The sequence below is a fragment of the Phalacrocorax carbo genome, chromosome 4, assembly GCF_963921805.1.
Source record: "Phalacrocorax carbo chromosome 4, bPhaCar2.1, whole genome shotgun sequence".
In the NCBI taxonomy this organism is placed as follows: domain Eukaryota; kingdom Metazoa; phylum Chordata; class Aves; order Suliformes; family Phalacrocoracidae; genus Phalacrocorax; species Phalacrocorax carbo.
The window spans coordinates 69,008,924-69,029,297 of record NC_087516.1 but is presented as its reverse complement, the minus strand read 5'-3'; the positions used below and the strand labels follow the sequence as shown (position 1 = coordinate 69,029,297).

General features: G+C 46.7%; 1 protein-coding gene across 1 annotated transcript; it reads right to left on the bottom strand.

Moving 5' to 3' along the window:
* Positions 1-764: 764 nt before the first annotated feature.
* On the bottom strand, positions 765-15,314 carry HPSE (heparanase). Its single transcript, XM_064450343.1, has 12 exons — positions 14,843-15,314; positions 13,005-13,150; positions 11,496-11,621; positions 10,938-11,111; positions 10,294-10,465; positions 9,631-9,678; positions 7,543-7,636; positions 6,764-6,870; positions 5,701-5,815; positions 3,738-3,856; positions 3,439-3,585; positions 765-2,744 (listed from the first exon to the last, which is right to left on the bottom strand). The coding sequence occupies exons 1-12, from the start codon at positions 15,277-15,279 to the stop codon at positions 2,585-2,587; spliced, it is 1,845 nt and encodes a 614-aa protein (XP_064306413.1). The 5' UTR covers positions 15,280-15,314; the 3' UTR covers positions 765-2,584.
* Between the last annotated feature and the right edge of the window lie 5,060 nt (positions 15,315-20,374).

Here is a 20,374-nt window from a genome sequence, read left to right as displayed (position 1 = left end):
CCAAGCTCTAAGGTCAAAAATAATCTGGAATGTGCGTGAGATGTAATTGTTGTTGCAGGTCTCAGATAAATGTGTGTGTATAGATACACACTTTGACATTCAGGGTTGAGACCCCAAGGTTTTCAACCTTCACAGAGGAAACAACGTTGTTGAGATAAAGTGCCCGTGGGGCAGGTGTTGCTGCTGCAGACAGGTCCTGCAAGGGTGATGTTCGCCTCTTGTTCAACCATATCTGTCTTGGTGTGCCAGGACCCAGCATCTTGTTTCCTTCACTCCTCTCCATCCTCCTTTGTTTGTATAGAACTAATAGTAGCTATCAGCTTAATATACAGCACTTTGTAAAGAGAAGTCATCTGGGTGTGTGTAGAGCTTTTTACATTGAAAGAAGTTACGTGAGCTATAAATCATGCTTCTCGCCACCCCACCATGCGAAGAACCGGGCTGTGTGCTCAGAGAGATGTGCCTGGGAGGTGAAACCAGAGCAGCCATCATTTGCACACCTGGACAGCCCTGTACCCCTCCTAGTAGTTCCTGCGTGTCAATCATGAGCCTGTGTGTGCCTGAGTCAGACAGTGGGGTGGAAGACTTCTAAACTGGTAGTCAACTACCACTGAAACACACCAACCTGTGTGTGATTTCTTTCATTTTTATTTACTTGGGAATCATACAAAGTGCAGATGATGTATGACCAAAAGTAATGTAGGGAGTTTCACGGTATCAGTATGCCAAAGAGGAGTCTTAAAAAAAGGAAGATTGCCAAAAGCTGGTATAAACCACTGTAATTAAAAATCTTCAAATATAGAAGTCACAAGCATTAGAATAAGCAAAACTGTTAGAAAAGTTCTAAAAAGAAGCTACCAGGCAAACAGTAACTTTGATGTCTTAGTTGTAACATATAATAATAATAATAATGATAAATTAACTTTATGTGGACTTTATTTAACACTTCCCACTCAATTTTACACTCTCTTTACTTCCTTTAATGAACTTGGACAATGTAAACAAACCTAGCCTTCTTTATTCTCATTTCTGATCTATATTACCCCCGATACATAACCCTTCATAGAATGCATCTGCACTGTGGATGTCTTCGACACACTGAACTTAAATACAACCTTCTTATTGTGCAATTTTTCATCACAGCTTCAAAAGTACATCTGTTTTTAATGTCGTCTTATTTAAAAAGCATCCCCTTCCCTCCACTCATTACCCTGCATTGAAACCCCATGTAGCTGGTAGCACCCTTCTAAAGCTTAAAAAGGGAAATACAGTGATGTGTTGTTTTCCCCTGCTGTGCTCAAAACATTGTAAGGCATTGACAGGGGCATGGGTTATATATCTTCAAAAAAAGTAGATGCAAATAAACCTGTGTGGGACACTGCAGGTATTCTCCAAGGCATTTTGCTACCCTGCAGACCGGCAACCTGCATGCCAGAGGCTCGCTTAACTGCTCACAGGAAAGGCATGGCCAGGGTGAAGAGATTTCTGGCCAAAATGGCTGTTTTCCCAGCAGGACAGATGTCAGCCTGGCCGTGTAGGTTTGTCCCCAGGGTGCTCTAAGGCCACTGACATCCCCTTGATGGTCAAGAGGTGGGTAGTTTGCTCAGTCTCTTTACTTTCCCATTTCCTCAAGAACAGAAGAGACCTGAGCGAGTTAGGAAGCATAAAGCAGAGCTTCACCTGCAAACAGGTTCAGGGAAGTCCTTTCCAGCTGACCTGCCTGCAGGGTGGTGAAGGTTAAGGAGTCTTGAGCCACTGCCATGCAGCCCACTGACCATGGAGGGTTTGCAGGTGGGCTTGGTTCCTCTCTGTCCCAGGAATGGAGTGTGTGAGGGCACAGGTAGACCACCCTGCAGGAACAGCCTGCATTTCAGAGAGTCAAAACCTCGCCTTTGGAAAGCACGTGGCCACAGCTCCATCTTGTGACTGAACTCTTCTAGCTTGGGAAAAATATGCAGTGCTGCCCCAAATCACATGAAGGACCTGGTTTCTCAGCAAGGCGTTTTGCCCTGCAGGCACACTGACCTCGGTTTGCTTTGTGTGTCCCAGCTTTCTACCCTGAGATGTCCTCAGCAACACAACCCTTCCTCAGGCTTCCCTACATGGTGCAGGCAAAATCACAGCTGTACAGTTAAAATAAAACACCTGCTCATCCTTTCTGAAGGCAAGCTTTTGAAGGAACTGCTTTAGGACCTGTGCTTGCAGAAATGAAAGGGAGAGGGGCAGTTGCAGTTCCCAGCTGCCAGAGCCCCAAGCACAGTGCGAGAAGCTGATTCAGCTCTGTGTGGCATGGAGAAGGGCCCTGTGCTTGAGTGCAGCAAACCAGGCTGGATAGAGAGCAAAACCAGCCCCTGCCTGGGCTTGGTGTACCCGGATAATTATCCCGGGAGCTTAATGAGCACCTTTCACGTATAAGTTACCCAGCAGGACCTCATGTTTTCCTCAGCCCACAGATCGTAGCAGTGCTGCCACATTTGCATCCCTCGTCAGAATTAAATCTCACGGTAGAAACATAAATTTCTAGGATTAAACTTCCCTACTAGCCAAGTGCTTTACATTTATCCTGTGTGCATGAATTAATCATTTAAATGCAAGCAATAGCTTTGGCATTTTTGATAACATAAAAGCCGTAAGAGAAGGCTGGAAGGCCAAGTACACTGCCGGGACCAAGGGGTTTTTCGATAAGCTCTGGCAGCATTTTGTCATCCACCATCCGTAGCACACGGCCATTCAGCTCAGTAGACCTGGAGAGGGACAGAGAGACTGTTCGGGCAGCTGTGCTCTGTTTGCTTTCAAGCACAAACAGCTCTGGACCTGAATGCAAATGTAAACTCAGCCCAAAGCCAAGCTAAACTTCCCTCGAGGGTTTATGTGTGCACACACAGAGACCATCTGCTGCATTCCCTCTGCAAGGACTCCTTTAGAGTAGTGGCACAATCAAGTTGAAAAGCACATTTCTTACTCTTCTAGTCAGGTTAACACCAGACCATGCTTTGAAAAGTACAAATTTTAATTCGTTTATCTTCTGCAAGTATTAAGAAATCTTCTATGCCCACAGAGCAGATCCTTTCTGTGCCAATGCATTAACTGTAACAATAAAAGAAACCATACAAAGCCTGAACATGTGGCTGTAAATCAGGAGCCAGCACTTGAGAAAGCAATATACCTGTGCTTGTGCAAAAGGAAAAGTACTTTAGCAGCTCAAACAGAGCCCTGAAGCCTGCTACAAAAAAGCTTCCCAATTAACATCAAACAAGTGTCCTGGTACCTTTACAGGCTTTTAGCAGCCTGATTTTAGGAGACCTGATTTAACAGCAAACTTTACTTAAAAAAAAAAAAAAAAAAAGATGACTGATCAGTTACCTCTTCCTCCCTGCACCCCCACCCCCCACATTTGCAAATTGAACAAGGTGAGGTTTTGAGGAATTGCATGCTTACCTGGAAAGTATACTCTCTTTGCCATGAGGCAGTAAGAGGTACTGATCCACGTGCTTGCTTGATAAGTAATCAGGTAGCTGCAGATGTTGGGTAATGTTGTAGAGGTTTAAGGCAAACAGCGTCACATCCCCTTCTCTGTACTTTGGGCTGCAAGGCAAGAGAAGATGATGGTGGGGATCAAGAGAGAAAGATTTCACAGAAATAATGTTCATCCTTGCGCTGTCCTAGATTGCTTTTTTTGGCCTGGGGGTAGCTGTGGGCTCAGTTTTGGGGATATTTCACCCTTTCTGGAGGCTTACTGAAGGGCATTCGTGCAGTGGAGGTAGACGCGGAGCTTCCTCTCGTCGGCTCCCGTCAGACTGACCTGCAGCACCTTGGTACCCACCAGCTTCTTGTAGAGCAGCGACAGCCAGTAGTCCTGGGAGGCACAAAAACACACGTAAGCACTTGTGAATATGCCGGGTACTCCATACGGTGCTTAATGTAATGTTCATTTTACTGGTAATTTCAGGATTTTGTTGCTTTACCAAATTTTTCACCATACGATTTAAATTCCCACAAACAGCATAGTTGAAGAGAAAACCCTGCCTCCAAGCCACAGAGCAGCTGTGTTTACAAGGTACTTTAGAGTAATTTTCCCCTTCATATACAAACCTCGGAGCTCTTTCTGTGGGGGAGTTTGCGTTTTGGAAATGCCTTTCTGCAGGGTACAGAGCATCTCAGGGCTGAACCTGCAGGGGATTCCTGCAGGAAAGCCTGTGCCCAATCCACAGCTGCAATGCCAGAAGCACCCCCAACAACTTTTAAGACTTTCACTACCATCATGCTTTTGAACAGGTCTCAGGATTAATTTCTGAACGCCGGTCAAGAGTAAATCCTCTGACACCCCAGGACGATGCCCGAGATCAGGGTGATACCCAGTGCAGACTCCTTTTTTCCAGGTCTGCTTCTTCTTGCATCTCGACTACTACTTTTCCTCTATGAAGCCCGTGACCGTACTAAAGAGAGCGTGTGGTTTGTGCAGATGTGCTTTGGGACTAGGAGGTTGCAGGCAGGCTGCATTTTGCAACATGACTTCTTTGAGTGCAGCCCCAGGGGAGGATGTGCTCCAGCTGGTGGGTTTCAGAGAGCTTCTCCCAGCTCATCTGTTAGTCTCTTTGAGGTTTTCCTAGAAGGAAAACTGTTGTGTTTCTCTCCTGACTCACCACAAGCCCAGGGAAGTGAGTTTTCCTATTGGCCTGTACGCTCAGCCTCTCTGCAAAGAGGTGCAACCCCTTCTGACATTGCTGTGCTGCTTCGTTTCCATGCTAAGACTGATGGACCTGGGTGTGGATTTCCCGGCCTCTAAAACATTATTAGCTTGATTTAGCAACAGTGCCGCCTGTAGGTGAGGAACAAGGCACACCCTTTCAGTCCAAATGAAATCTATTTTAAATGAGGGAATAAAAAGCCCAAAGCAACAAGACTGACAATGCAGCCCCTGGCATAGGAACCAGCTGAACAGGCAGGTCAGAAAATCCCCATATGCTGGGTTTCCTCTCAGATGGTTTCTATGAACCTGTGAAAATCACGACTTGGAAACAGGAAAATGAGAGGAAAGCTAAAAAGAGAGATGCTATCCTTCTCACCCCAAGGTAAGTGCTACTAGCACAAAGAAACTTGCTGTACAAGCAATAACAATGTATAGTTCAAATAATGATGTTTCGTCACAGCAGAATGTTATTTCCTAGTAAATCAAATTATACAAAATGCATGTTTTCATTTAATTATCCTTCAGCTACTACTGAAGGCTAAACATGCTCATGACCTAAGAAATGCTTGAGTCTTGACTTCATGTTGGTTTGGTTTTCACTTGGGATATAATTTATTACAATACCTTGTATCACTTCTGTTTAAAACCTACTTATCATTCAGCTGAGGAGTACTCAAACCAAAACAGTCCATCCCGAAAAGCCTTGTGAACTCCAGAAGCATCTGCATACAAATCAGAGTATCATGTCCCAGAAATCACTCTCTGCTGTGTTGAAGACTAGCTGCATCCCTGCAGTTGCAGTAATTATCTTGTATTTCTATCTATATATAATACATGAACGCATAATGAAACGTGAGCCTACTTCAGGCACAAGGATTACTGCAACTATCCTACAAAATCTGTTGCTATCTTGTGTTATTAAAATAGCAGACTTGTATCTCCACATCCAGTGTTGCCTGTGCAGAAATTCATGCGGCATTCAGATTGCGTTAGCGGGGTTGCATACATACCGGCAAAGGCTCAAAGTTGGCATCCACCAGGTGATAGGTCCCTGCCCCAAAGAAAACCTGTCTCATCACCACGTCAATCCCCTGCCTGGCTGAAAGCCCGAGTTTATCCAACCACCTGCCAAAAAATGAGGAAAACAACACGCAGATGAAATTGCTGACTTCAGCTGTACACCATTGCCCCTCTCCAACAAGCTCAGGAAGTAGGAAAGCAAGAATTAGGGCACAACGATGACTTCCTTGAATTGAAATTAGTTGAGTGATTTTAAGTCTTTCATTGATCACCTTAAAAAATAATTTCAGACCACCTTTGTAGGTCCAAGTTAGTGGGAACAGTTGCTCCACTCCCCTGTTTGCAGGCAGTGGAAACCAGGAGCAGCAGTGGATGCTCCTGAACTGGCCAAGGGCCTGAAGACTAAGAAAAATCATCACACCAACAACAAGGTTGCCTGCTAGTACCAGGTTTTGACTTGCTGACCCACCAGGCCCTGAAGAAAAGATTGTCATGCCTTATAGGAGGGAAAAAAATACATTGCAGCTGTACTTTTACATAATTTTCAAAGTGTGAACTGCACACTCCCATGCAATTCTATCTCTCTGAATCTACAAACTGATCAAGGTACTAAGAAAAGCCTGAATTCTTTTATTTCAACAAAATACTACAACTGAAGTCCTTGGAGAAAGTTATTTTCATGACTAGATTTCCCTTTGGTTAGTTGTTTCACGGTGATTGAAGGATGACATTGGAAAAGGACACCCATCTCGTGAATGACCTTCCATCCTCAGAAAAGCAGAGTTAGCATTGCAGATTCAAGGGCAGAAATACAACTTTCTCACACTTCTCATCCCCCATTTCCTGTAGGAATCTGCTATTACCTGGCCTACATCAAACCTCAAGCATGGGGGAAGCACACAGGGAGCGGTGGGAGGGTTACTATCCTCAACTCACCCATCACCTGCACGCCCTGAGAAGCCTTAGGGAGATGTTACTCCCATGGGCCATGTATGCAACCCCCTTCAGCTGGTAAAATGTGTAATTTCCCCATATCTGTGACATGGTACTCACATAAAGCCAGCAACATAAGTGTTGGACAGCCTGGGAGCTCCCCCTCCATAGGCAGAGCTCGTCTCTCCTAGCCAGACCTTCTTGTCAGGTATGGTCCCATCAACAACCTGACCGGTGTGGCATAGGGAAGAAGAGAAAGAGACAAGAGCTGAGTTTTTTGGCTACTGAAATAATGGACAATCAAAATTTTGTACTTCAGCCAAATGCTTATGTATGATGTTTGCATTTAAGGGATAACATAAACTGAGGCAGAATGTCAGAAATTTTTTAATCAAAAGGACTAGAAGCATATTTACTTCCCCCTGCTCCAAACAATCATGTCCACACATGTAGAACAAGGCAAACATCACTAAAAGTGAGGTCCTGTAAGTCTGCTTGTACTGAGTAGTAGCATACTTTAAGATATATTGTCCTCAGGATCTCAAAACACAAAGAAATCGGGCGGGGGGGGGTGGGGGTGGGGGAGTGAGGGGCGGGACATGACACACGGACATGGACAGGTATGACCATAAATTACATCCCTGAGTAATGACTACATCAATAAATGAAAATGTTTTTGGCTTGTGATGTATCTGATACCATGCTTGCTGCACAGCAAACGACCGGAACTCATTTATTATTAGTATTGTTAAATGTTGTGGGGTTTTTTTTTACATTTACAATGACAGCAGCAGCCAGGCTTTGAGGATCCCTCTTTATTGCTAGTGAGAAATTTATTCCAAATTCTCTGCTAACCCCCTGGAAACTGAACACGGGAATGATTGAACAGGACAAGGCACCTCCAGGACTTTGCGTATGGCTGTGGCAAAGGTATCCAACACTTCAGGGCTCAAGAAATCCTCCCTTGTTGCATTTCGTCCATTCACATAGTAACTGGAAATTGAAGAAAAAACACCACCACTGGTACAACCACCACTGAAAGTACTCAGTTGCTTGATACATTTATCCACAGCACTATTTTTCTGTCCAGTTCTTTTTTGTTTCAAAATGTGTAGGTATATTGTTTGTATTTGAGGGACCTTCAGGTATAATTACCTCAATGGAGGCAGGATATCATGGAAATTTTGATCAACAGAAGTATTAGGGTTTTTTTGCATCTATTCATTTAGAATGAGGAAAACATCACTGAATAAGAGCCATTTTCTGTACATCTTCTCTTGCTGAGGAGTCTGACACTCATATATAATTACTTGCTTTACTGTATCAAGTTACATATTAAAAATATCAGATCCCAGCTTCTGTCTCTCTGGTTGGATTATTTTGGCCAACTGGAGGGGAATGGGATGGAGGCATCCCTACAGGATGAAGGTTGCCCTCCACCATGAGCAGAAGAGCTTTTAAGTCTGGTTTGTCTGAATAAAGTATGGGAAATTGGGATCTCTGTGGTTTCTGCATTTCACTGTGCTATCACTCAGTCCTACCAGAAGTAGCTGAAGTCTTCCAGCCACAAGAGGAAGCTAAAACCCGATAATCCTAAATTAGTAAAGGAAATAACGCATGCCATTTAAAGCAATGGCAGCCACAGGGCAAGAACAGCCCAAGAAGGGGAGAGGACACATTTTATTTGGAGCTGCTAGCAAGGCATATGTCCAATAAGTCATATATGTATACATATATATAATAAAGGATGTGCATATTTTCCCACTGTTACCTGACTGCTGCACATCACTGTGCTGCATTCAACTCAGGAAGGAAAACCACTTTCACATGGAAATTGCTTTCAAATGTGTGGAGTTCAGAGCAGGTGCCCTGGGGTCAACATACCCCACTGCCCACCAGAGAACTTTAAAACTGCATCTCTAAGCCACAGCACAAGAGCAAAGGGCTGGGACTGTGCTGTTTGCACTGAGGGTGGGATCCGAGGGCAAGTTGCCCACACACAGCCCAAACTGACTTGGAGAGTAAACTTAAGGGAGCAGGAGAAGCTGCTAGCACTTCTCTATGGGTACGGGTCAGCCAGACCTCAAGGTCTTTTTGTTTATATTGAACAAACATAGAGAAAAAAGGCAGGATGTAACACATCAGCTAACAAGGCTTCTGCTGCATTTTTTATAAGGTATTGGGTGCATTTGCCAGCGGGGTCATCAGTGACCCTGAATTTGCTTTTAGGAAGCAAAGCTTTCACTCAAGCAGATTCAGCCTTCCTAATGGCTAGGACAGCACCAACTTCAAGGGCACTGACTCTGTTTCAAAGCCCAGTCACCCACGGGTTATTTTAAACCTTAGTTAAAAACCTTCTGCTCTTGCAGAAGTTCAGTAGAAGCACCTCTGCCAAGTAACTCTGAGCTACCTTCTCTTCCTTTTATATGACACCCCCTTCTTCCCATGGGAAAGTGCATTTTATTTGCAAGGGTTGGCAACTTGGAGCTTTGAGACAACTGAGGCTTCTGCTCAGATCTCACTAGCTTTTGATACATGTTGAAACACAGCATATACAAAAAGGCTCAACCACTGCAGAAACTATCCTGGTGCGGGGGAGAGCCGTGACCTACCTCCTCACACTGTTCGGAGAAATAAAGCTGCCATGACATCTTTTTCTCCACATCCCACTTCTGTTTTTCTCAGTGCACATATTTAGCAAGCAATATGACCATCCCGCACATGTTGCATTCCCCACTGCTGTGCCTACATTACAACCCCCCACCACTGCTTTTGCGTCTCTGCACCCTCTTTGGAGACTCTCTGCATTTCTGTAATGCGCTCCCTCAATTCATCTCTTATTCTGAGCAGAGGAGTTTGCAGAGAGGCACCCAAGGAACTGCTGAAAGGGGTATTTCACCCGCTCCATCCTGTTGAGACGTTCAAATAGACATTTTGTAAAGAAAACATGATAAGCAGAGTGATGATGGTATCTGAGCAGTACTTACTGGTGCCACGTGACAGAGTCGATCACCTTCCCTCCCGACTTCAGGAAGCTGCAACCAGAGGGGATGTGGTGGAGAGCAGAGGGTTAGTGGGTACCAGTGACAGGTCGTAGTCCCCCATGAGCAAGCTGCCATGCACAGCCCTCCCCTCTTCCCCCAGCTGGCAGTAGTGATGGTGAATGGGTTTGGGGCCATGCTTGCAATGGCTTTTAAATGGGTGGGCTTTTGGCAGCCCGTCTGCCTCACTGGGTTGCTGGGTGGATGAATTAATGCTTGTGTAACACAAGGAAGTTTCTAGGGTTAAAAGCCCTTGTTAATACAGCGCTAGAGCCAGTGCTCAATTGAAGGTGTGCGGATTACTGAAGAATTGCTAGCGTCTAAGTTTCAACTGGCTGAGTTGAAAAAGCCTTCAGCTCATGCATGCAGGTAAGATTTCAGTCATCCCCAGCCAAGGAAAAAAAATTTCCATGTTTCTAATTTAAGGAAAAATGCAGGAAATTAGTTCTTAAATAGACTGGATGTATCCATTTGTACTTCCTTACTATTGATCTAGAGCAGAAAATCCTTATAACCCTGCCCAGATGCCTTCTGTATCTGGGTGCAGATGAGGCACTGCTATCCACACCTGGCCGCCCCAGGGGTGCTGCCAGGGCCCCACACCCCTACCTTCTCAGCAGTCTCTGCGTCTGCTTTCGGGGCTGTCCAACATCAGGACCATAGAGCTTCGTGTGCCGGTAGAGCATATAGCTACTCAGAAGTTGCCGTAAGTGAATAAAATCTTGCCCCAGCTGGAAGCCATCAATGTAGATGCCAGACTTCTTCCTGAAGCTATTGGGCTCTGGGAAAGATATGAGCACATCAGCACCCCACTCTAGTTCCGGGGCACAAAATAGGGCAGCTCATTCCACATTGGGAGTACCAACCTTTCATGGCTTCACATGATTTGGCACAGTACAGGTGAGATATTTGAAAGCCATAAGCATGAAACCGAAAGCTCAGGTGACACAATGTGCTGCTCTCCAGCACTCTGTCCCAGTCCGTCCCCATCAGTGACATCCTGTGCCTCATGGGGCATCATTCACCTCATCTCAGAGCCGTGGTAGGAACAGCAAAATCATCTCAATTTGCTCATTTGTTGGGCCTTCTGTGAAATTCCTCCTCACAAATTAAGAGCTTAATGTTTCCCAATAAGACATCACCGTGTCTTTATGGGCCGTCATCCAAAACATCCAAAATTACCAGCCCATATCATGGGGTTGTACCTTTCCAGGTGACTGCTGGCCTGGCCCACAAGCAGGCTTTACACTTACCATTTCCGAGCTCCCAGGAGATGTTGTACCACCGCGAGGCGCAGTAGTCCAGTAGTGCCCGGGCATTCGAGCTGTCCCACTGCAAGCCATCTTTCCGCAGCAAGGCATTGAGCCCAAAGATCAGGTGAAACCCTGAGCAGTTCGCAAAGCTGTATAGAATATCCAGCGTATTTCCTGTGTGGAGGGGAAAGGGGGATGTTTATCTCAAGGTTATGGTGTGCTTGTTAAGCTCAGGCCAGGCGACAACCTTTACCGCCTGTATGTATTTAGCCTGGTGCTACAGATGTGCCAAGCCCTTCCAGCTAGGCAAAAGAGCCCAGCTTACTGTGCACCACCCTGCAAGGTGTTGAGATCCTCCCAACTCCTGCAGCAGCTGAACACTATTAAATATGAGTTGGCAGAGAGTAGAAAAAGATTTCTTAGAAACATTTCACCCACCTAGAAAAATATTAATTTTCAGTGGTTTCAGCTCCTAACAGCCTACGATCCATTTACTGCAGGGCAGATTTGCAGCCCCCGCTTATAAACCCTAGCAGAAAAACTCCGTTGAAGTCTTACTTGTAATAGTGGTGTTTTTGTGTTTTTTCCAGTTATGCTCTGCAAGAATCAGCTTCTCCTGGCTGGGCCACTGTGCCAGCAGTAGCTTCTCAACAGCAGCAAACGCAGGCCTCGAGCCACAAGCCTCTGTAGGGCAGAAGACAGATGACAGCAATTAACTCTTCGCCTTCATGGCCAGGGTTCAGCATGCAAAGCACTGCATCCCTCAGGAGGAAGTAAAACTGCTTGGTGCTAGGCTTAGAGCCAGTTGTGCACTTCTGTGAAATGCACCCCTACTTTCACAATGTTAACCACATAGAAAAAAGAGGGTTGGCTTGATGCATAAATATGCATTATATATATAATGTATATTTCCTGCTTTAAGGTGATGGAGATGAGGGGGTGGCAGAAGACTGAGCTGGCCTTCTGGAGGCTGGTGTCGTGGCAGTCATACCCCAATAAACTATTCTAGCTGGAGCACCATCCGGAAACCCTTGGTCCAGCGAGCTGACAAAGCATGGGCTGCAGTGCCCAAGGAGCAGATAAGCCCCCCCGGCATGAAGCAGTACGGCAGGGTTCATGGCCTGCCTTGCTGTGGGCAGATAGAGGGCAATGCTTCCTGTGCTGCCTGTCTCATGCAGGGGAAAGTACCGACTAGCCCACATGGCTCCAACAGCAAAGCCAGCAGGAGTCATAAGACACTTTTTCTTCAAAGCCCATGTTTTTTCTTGGCATGCAAACCACTAACAAGCCATAACCAGAGAGAAAGGCACGTGCTGGAGTCACAGTTACCTAGAGAGGAGGTAGCCACTCAGCAAAGCAGTCCCAGGGGAAAAGTACTACTCTATTTCAAAACCGAGCATCACCAGTTGTACAGTGATATATGATTGCACTGTTGTGCTATGTACTGCAGGAATAGATGGATTTTTTTTCATCTGAAACAACTCTAGACGGGTTTATGTGCTTTTGCTAAGTTTAAAGAGGAAATGGACTTTAATGAAGTGGGAAACCTTGCATGCCAGGACCAAGCTTGAGCCGTTGGCAGTGGTCCGGTGGATTTGCACTTGCCCTGTCGAAACGACAGGAGGGCAAGGCTGCACCCCCAGCCTAGCTCTGGCTTTGGCCAAGCTAGAGAAAACAGAAATCATCAGATTATTTCTTCTATCTGTTACTTAATTTTCATAATGGAACCACAACATTTGAGCTGACCTGACCGCCTCCCAGGTGGCGGGAAAGCTCCCAAGGCTGCTGTGGGGAGCACAGGGCAACAAAAGGGAGAAGAGCCCCAGCAGATGCCAGGGTGGACATGAGGTTCCCCACGCCATTCCTCACTTCCCCACGGCTGGCGCAGCTCCGCCCATGCTCTGTGCTGAAGGGGCATGGATCTCCTCTCCACGGAGGAGAGCAATGCTGACCCCATGAAGGACCCCCAGCGCTGCTGCTGTGCCTTTGTGCCATCCCCAGCCTGCATCAAAGCCACCTCCTAAACCCAGGACGGTTTCGAGTCTAACGTGTTGATGCCTGTTTTACCTTGCTGGGCCTGAAGTTCCCAGATGATTTTTTCTTCTGAAGTTGAATTCTTGTTGGGATCAAAGATGAGAAAATCTGTTTCGGTGCCACCAAACCTCAGGAAGCCTGGGGACAGGGCCGTTGCGAGGGCACGCAGCTTGGGATTGCTGAGCACAGGACATCCAGAAACAGAAGAAACACTGTATTCATGGAGACTATGGCTTTGGTGTAGAGGCTAAGTGTGACAAGGGCTCAGAGGGACATGCTGCAGCAGGTGACCTGGGGCTACCCAATAGCCTCAGGGTACTGCTGACACCTCACTGGACCTCTGCACTGTGCAACAGAGGTGCTGCTGAGTGGGCCAGGAGAGCATCAGTGTGGGGGAGACATGCCCCAGGGAAGAGGCTCACAGGCAGGGAGTCAAATCCTGGAGGCAATACTTCAAAACAGGTATTTTTTTGTCCTAAGCATCCTTCTCCCATAGAATTTTTTGGGTTTGTTAATACAAAACTAACATACCAGTCCCATGAGAAGGTGGACTTAAAACTGACTTTACACCATCAGTCTCAATTTCCATCAACAAGAGCTAAAGTGATTGCTTTTGTACCCAAGAGAGATTAAGAATCCACGTAAGGACAAGCGTTAGCTTTAGCAGAGCAGGTTTATAAAATAACATAAACTCTGCCTCTGTGACTTGCGCGTACCCTGCACAGGATATGCAGCACTGACACCCGGCCTTTGCTGGGGGAAACCACGAGGCATCAGGGGACGCCGGGTGTACAAGCACTATCTGCTCCGTGGTGACACACAAGCTGATTAGAGGCCACCAAGTACTTCCCGCTCTTCACAGCAGCGGTGCTGGCCCCAGACTGAACCTCAAGGTGTGCAGTTGGGGCTGGAAGTTGGGGACCTGAGCACTTTCCAATAAAGCTGGTGTCACCTTTCTCCCCACCGTGGTGAGAAGGAAAAGGTGAAAGTGGTGGGAGGAGGGAAATCAGGACAGGAGAAATACCATGGGGCTGAAAAATGGGATCAGGCAGATGAAAAGGAAAGAATTAAAATAGCTTCAAAAAAAAAGATAGAGTCAAAATGAATAGAGTACAAAAAAAAAAAAACAAACCCAAAACCAAAACACAAGAGAGCAAATGCAGGGAAGAAAAGGCAAGACAGAGGTCAGAGTCAAAAGAACAGACAGGGAACACCTACACGAGGTGGGCAGTTTTCAGTGTTACTCAAAGAGGAAAAAAATATTTCATTTTTAGGATCTCTCGATTCAGCATTTATTTGGCTTTACGTTGACAGTGCCCCGGCAAACATCTGCCAAGCTGCCCGAGAGCTTACCTCGTGGAGCGGCAGGGCTGGCAGCCCCCAGTCCCACCACACGTAACCCCTCTGCTCGGCGGTTTCCTTCTGCTTTTTTTCTGCTCGCAAAGCAGCTCCCCTCCCAAGTTCACCCCCGAGCTGCTCCCAGCGAGGGCCACCCGAGCTGCGCCCTCCCGCTCCTTCCCCGAGCACAAGCGGAACGGCGCGGCTCGCACCCGCGGCAGGTACCGCCTTGCTGCCCCGGGAGGGTGGAACTGGTGAACCCCGCAGCAGAGGGGGTCCAGCAGCCTCCCCCGGCCCCAGCTCCAGCGATGGGGTCTCCCCGTTCCCCTGCCCTGCCCCTCCGGAGCACGCTGGGCAGCAGCGCGCCTTCGTCGGCGCCCCGCCGGGGTGCCCGGGCTCCCCTCCCCGCGGACACCTCTGCCTGCCGGGCACCTCCCTCGCCCCCCCGCTCCGGGGGACCCCTCTGCCGCCAAGCCCCCCCCCGCCCCAGGGCCCTTTATTCCTTTGCCTAAAAGGGGAGGGAGGCGGCTCACCTGAGCAAGGCGACATAGCGCGGGTCCCGGGCCAGGCTGGCGTCCAGGGTGAGGGAGAGGAAAGCGGGGCTCACCTCCCTGCGGGGGCTGCCCCGCAGCTCCAGCCGCAGCACCGCCGCCCGCCGACCCCCCGCCAGCGCCAACAGCAGCAGCAGCGGCGGCAGCAGCATCCTCCGCTCCCGGCGCGCCGCACCGCCGGCGGGAACACCCCGCGGAGGGCGGGCTCGGCCCGGGGGCGGGGGCGCAGCCCTCTGCTGCCCCCGCCGAGGAGGGCAGGGCCCGTCGTGAGCAGCTGGCGCCGGGACTCTCCGCGCCCCCTGGAAGGGCTGCGGTAGCACCCCGAGGTGCAGCCCTGCTCTTCGAGCTGCACCACTGCGCGGTGCCTCTGCGCTAAGGCACCTGAAGCCCAGAGCTACGCTCCCAACAGCCTCAACCATTACGAAGTGAACCTGGGTTTCAAGCTGCTTCCTTGCCTGCTCAGACCCTCCCAGCATCGCAGTACACTGCAGTCGACCAGCCAACTTCTACAGCTTTCCGCCTTGCCCATACAACCCTGGGCAGCTGCGTGCAAAAACAGCCGGCTGGAACATTGCTACATGCTGACCACTGCTACCGCTGCTGCTCAAGGGGTGAGATGTCAGCCTGACATCCCAGCCACGGGCTTCCACTGCGGGAAACTGAGTCACAGCAGCATGCAGCGAGCCTGCCACTTCAGGCCAAAACCCACCTTCTCCGTGCTGCAACAAGGGTATATCTTAGTTACAGCCAACATGCAACTTGGAATTGCTGTTACAAGAAAGACTCAGCACACCCTGGGTCTGCCACCTGGGTGCTCCCTGCAGAGTCCAGCCTGTGCCCAAACTCCTCCTTTCTTTAGCAACAGCTAGCCTTGCCAAGGAGCCCTGTCAGGGAACCTTCAGCTGCAGCCACGGGGCAGGTATTGCTTAATATGCACACTACTGAAACATTTGCGTAGTTTTTGAACAATTACACTTAACATCACTGTTACATTTCCCATCTGCATCAGATTATCGTAAAGCATCCGTGTTTCTTACTAAGTTTTCAAAACAGGCACACTGCAAATTGTCCGGTCCTTATCTGTCACGTTGAGCACAGTGCTTCCCACGCTCACTGAAGTCTAGGCTTTAATCAGTGTGGCTCAAGTGCTTGCCTGCCTGGCCCTTCCTGTTCCTGCTTGCTCTACATTTTTGTACTGTTAAATAACTTGTCACCAGAATGAGAGGAACTAGACCAAGTTAACTCTGTTTTTGATAAACACATCCATGGCTCTGCCAGAAAGCAAACATCCGTGACACTCCTGACTGTATTGATATCTTAGTCAGTGTAACACTTCCCACTTCAGGGGCACACCACCAATCATGCACCTACACCCACAGGAAGGGCGGCGGTTACTATCTGCCAGAGGAATAATTCATCTATCAGCAGATGACTGGAGCGCCACACAAAACTACCCAGCCCTGCAAATGAACCAAGGACTTAAGAACTCGGGGCATCACAAATCACTGCTGCAAACCAGGTTAAGGTCATTAGCCATCAGGTGAGATGCAGCCTGTGCACAATTTTTTTTCCCTGTTGGAATTCCCTACTTCTCCCTTAATTTCTCTCTGGAGAGAGGCGCTTTGGGTCACTTGCCACTGCTCCATGTCTCATGGCGGAAGCACAAGGTATGTATTTCAAATAGTCAATGCTACATTTTGGATTCAATCACTGTCTGCAGATGTGGGTAGAAAAGGTCTAGCAAGTGTTATGCTTTTAGCAGCCCACAGAACCTTGTAACTGGAAAATAATGCCTTCCAGCATTACTACCTGGAAGAACAACAAGTATTAAATGGGAATTGGTAGCTTTTGCCCGGGCATTTTTCACATTGTATTATATCCTTTTTCAAATATTGCAAAGGGTTGGAGATCAACACAGAGGTATCTGGACTTCCATGGAAATTAGGGCAGAATTTGAGTGATGCCCTGTGAACTACAAGGGGTGGGACTTACGAACTGGGACTAGGCTTAAACCCACTTGTTTGAAGCCAGCTCTGTACCAGCACCCCATCCCACTTCCTCACTCCACAGAAAGCCTAGTCCCTGCCTTGTGGTATTCAAATGCTCTGGTCACGCAGCTCTTACCAGGCAGTTCTGCTTCTCCCACACCAGCAATGCCGTTAGGAGACGCACTGTGCCGACTGTGTTTTTACAACTAAGGATAACTAAAAATAAAACTTTCTAGGAGTTTCAACCGTCCAACAGCAGCAGCTCCATGCTATGGCTAACAGCAACCCCACTGCTGCTCCCGGGCGAGAACTGGTATGTGTCTCAGTGTTTTTACCTGTGCATATTAAGGGAATAATTGTCTGTAAAAAAGGCAAACAATTCTTGTGACATAACAGTGTTTGGGTGGATGAGCAGAGCTGACCTGTGTCAGAGTAGCACTTAATCTATGTTTCTATGTAAGAAGCCTCAGGAAGATGAAACTAAGACTAAGCTGGCATCAAGAAAGCCTGGAAACTGTGAAAACAGAGATGCCTATCAAAGTATTTTTGTAAGCCATCCTTACTCCCTCCCCCCAAACCCCCAGCCAGACCTTGTCCTGACACAGCACACAGCCCCTCAGCACTCCCAGCTGGTTTTATTTCTGAACCCAGCTGGTTAGTCAGAGATGGAAATGACACTTTGAGTATAGTTTTTAGCAGTTCTCTTTGAAGTGCACACAGCTTTATAGATATTGCTAAAAGACATGGTTTCCACTGAGTCTGCAGCTGACAAATTCAGGTACCACAGGAGCTGCTGAGCTCCAGCACACCAAACAGCACCACAAAATCACTCAGCCTCGCATCTAATCAAAACCAAGCTTTTAAGTGATAATATTTGGCTCTCATTACAACCAATACTCAGTGCTGGACCATCATGCTGAAAGAGATGAAATGAAGCTTTAAAAGGAAGGACAAAGCATGAGCTGCCTAGGCAGGACTAGCTCACACAGAAGCAGCTTCCAGAACACAGGAAACACAATAGGTCTCATTCACACAATGAAAATTAACAGCTAAAGGTTAACCTAAGCCTGACCAGTCCTTCCAGAGAGACAGTTTTCAGTAAGTTACGCACAGGGATTCCTCAAAGTATGGAGTTACAGACTCAGGGGGAGGAAGGGAATCACACAAACACAAGAACTGTTCTACGCAGGCAAGTTGGAAAGCGGAGCGAATAGGCACCAAGATTAAGAAATATGCTCTGAGGCTTTCGGTCAGAACACTTACTCTACACTAGCTGCAACCTGAAGAGAGTTACAACATAGCTCTGATACAGTTTACTGTGGGTAATGAAGTAATTGTCAGGAACTTCCTATGGAGCATATTTTTACGACCTACCTTAGCTTTGAAGTTTCTATCATTATTTCACAGGTAAGCTAATAATTGTTGCTTCTTTTCCTTTAACACAGGCTTTCGGATATGAATACCCCATTGAAGCAAGTGAGAAATCTTTGCCTTCTAAAACATCCTGAACCCATCCTTAGCACAAGATTTCCCATAGCATGACCGCCCATAACAGACATTCACCAAACCAATGTGTACCCATTCTGACACCTGTATATTATACTTCATTTTATGAGCCCAGTACTGTACTTGACATTGAAGCACCTCTGCATCATCCAGCAGTGCAAAAATACTGGTGACCAGCATGTGTGGTAATCTATTTTTCCCCCTCTCCCATCTCCACCCAGGGGAGAAGCCCAGGTAAGAAAGCTTTCTGTGAAAAGCATTTAATCGTACATTAATAGATACCATAGAAAGAAAAAGCAATATGAAAGATGTGTACTGCCTTGCTTGATAAGTTTGATTTCAGAAAAATAAGACAAGCTATATATAGCAAAGTTTTAGTGCAAATCAGGGCAGTTTCATTCATTTCACTTCTCATGTTATCAAAGGCCACAGAGAATGCCTTGGGGGTGTTTCACTCATCCATCTGGCAAAGCACATCCTGTATAAACAAAGCACCAGAGAGAAATGTCAATCTCATTTTCTTTCTAGACCAGATTCACGCAGACCTGAAACCACCTGCCTGTTTCAAACCAGCTTTGGCTGCCATTTTCAAAGGGGCTCCAGCATTTGTAGGGAATACTTGACTTAATTCTTAAAAACACATCTCAAAACCTGATCTTGCGACAGCGCTGGTTGTTACAGTGATGTACAAGCGTGAGGATGAGCAGTTAGCAACCCAACAACAGACAGCTGCCAGAAATAATTTTTTTGCTGGTGTTTCCCTTCACAATATAAAATGTACACATTTTAATTAGCATACAAGTACAAATATCATGGAAAATACAATGACAGAGGTAAATGGCTCATTAACTACTCCTGCAGTTAATGTAGCAACTGACGGATTATTTCCACATCATCAGTTATTGCAATAACTCAGTACTCAGAGTGAATAATTTTACAGTAATTTGCCTTCCCTGCCTGCCTGCGCCCCGCCCCAATCCATGCAAGGCCGTTTCAATCTTTGGGGGAAAACCGTCAAGCACCAATAAACCTTTAGAGCAACTGCTTAGGCCTTACAGGCATCACAAATTTTCCTGTGTGAATGCTACATCAGCCACTTAGATATGTACTCACATTTATGCTGGAGTGAGCATCATCTGGCTTTTGAAGATAATGCAAATAAACTGATAAGAGAATCTCACATTATTTAACATTTAGTCAAAAATGTATCCCAATTAAAAGGGCAAGGCATTAAGAGACAGACTGGATAACCTCAAGTCATACCAAATATCGCTTCTGCACTTGAGGGCCAATCATACCGTATTGTTAGAGCCGACCTCACATGTTCTCATGTTTCCAAAACCATTTGTGCCTTAGGCACTTAAGTATTGGTAACAGAATTCCCCTGCAGGCACTGAATCTAGCAGTGGAAATGAATCATGCTGCCTCTGTAAAGTGCTGTTTTAAAATTCTTGACCTGGTCTAGTACTGAATGCATTCAAAATCCAAACTTTGTAAGCCACTATGAAGTATCATAATTATGGTCTTAGAGGCACATTTTTGCTAAATGAAGGCTTATAAAGAATTTATTCAATTGCTACCTATGATTTCTCTAATGCAACAACAAAATAAGCAGTAAAATACCAGCCTTTTCATCAGTTTTTTACTATAACCCCTTCCAGTCAAGTGTTCAACCTCTAACAACCCCACTGGATTTAAAACCATTACTGTTTATCTCTAGAATCCCAACACAATTATCCTAATCTGAATAATAATAAAAAAGATAGTTTAACTAAGGTTTATCTTAACTTCCTTTACCAAGAAGGGACACCTGATTTTACGCAGAAATGCCGTATTTAAGTGTGTCAGTATACTGGCTACCATGATTAACCCAGCAGTCTGTCTCAGCTTTCAAGTCTTTCTTAAATGCTCTAACACTGTTAAGTACCAGCTTTGAAAGGGAGTTAACTGTATCACAACTGAGGAAGTTTCAGGCATGCTCAAAACTACTTTTGTGAAGCTTAACTTTTTGCTGGAGCAA

Excerpts from the sequence above, each read along its gene's own strand:
- HPSE (XM_064450343.1), bottom strand. The coding sequence starts at position 15,279 with ATGGTTGAGGCTGTTGGGAGCGTAGCTCTGGGCTTCAGGTGCCTTAGC. Across the intron at positions 3,586-3,737 it reads CACTGCACGAATGCCCTTCA|CCCAAAGTACAGAGAAGGGG; the intron begins GTAAGCCTCCAG and ends CTTGCCTTGCAG. Across the intron at positions 2,745-3,438 it reads AAAGAGAGTATACTTTCCAG|GTCTACTGAGCTGAATGGCC; the intron begins GTAAGCATGCAA and ends GTCCCTCTCCAG.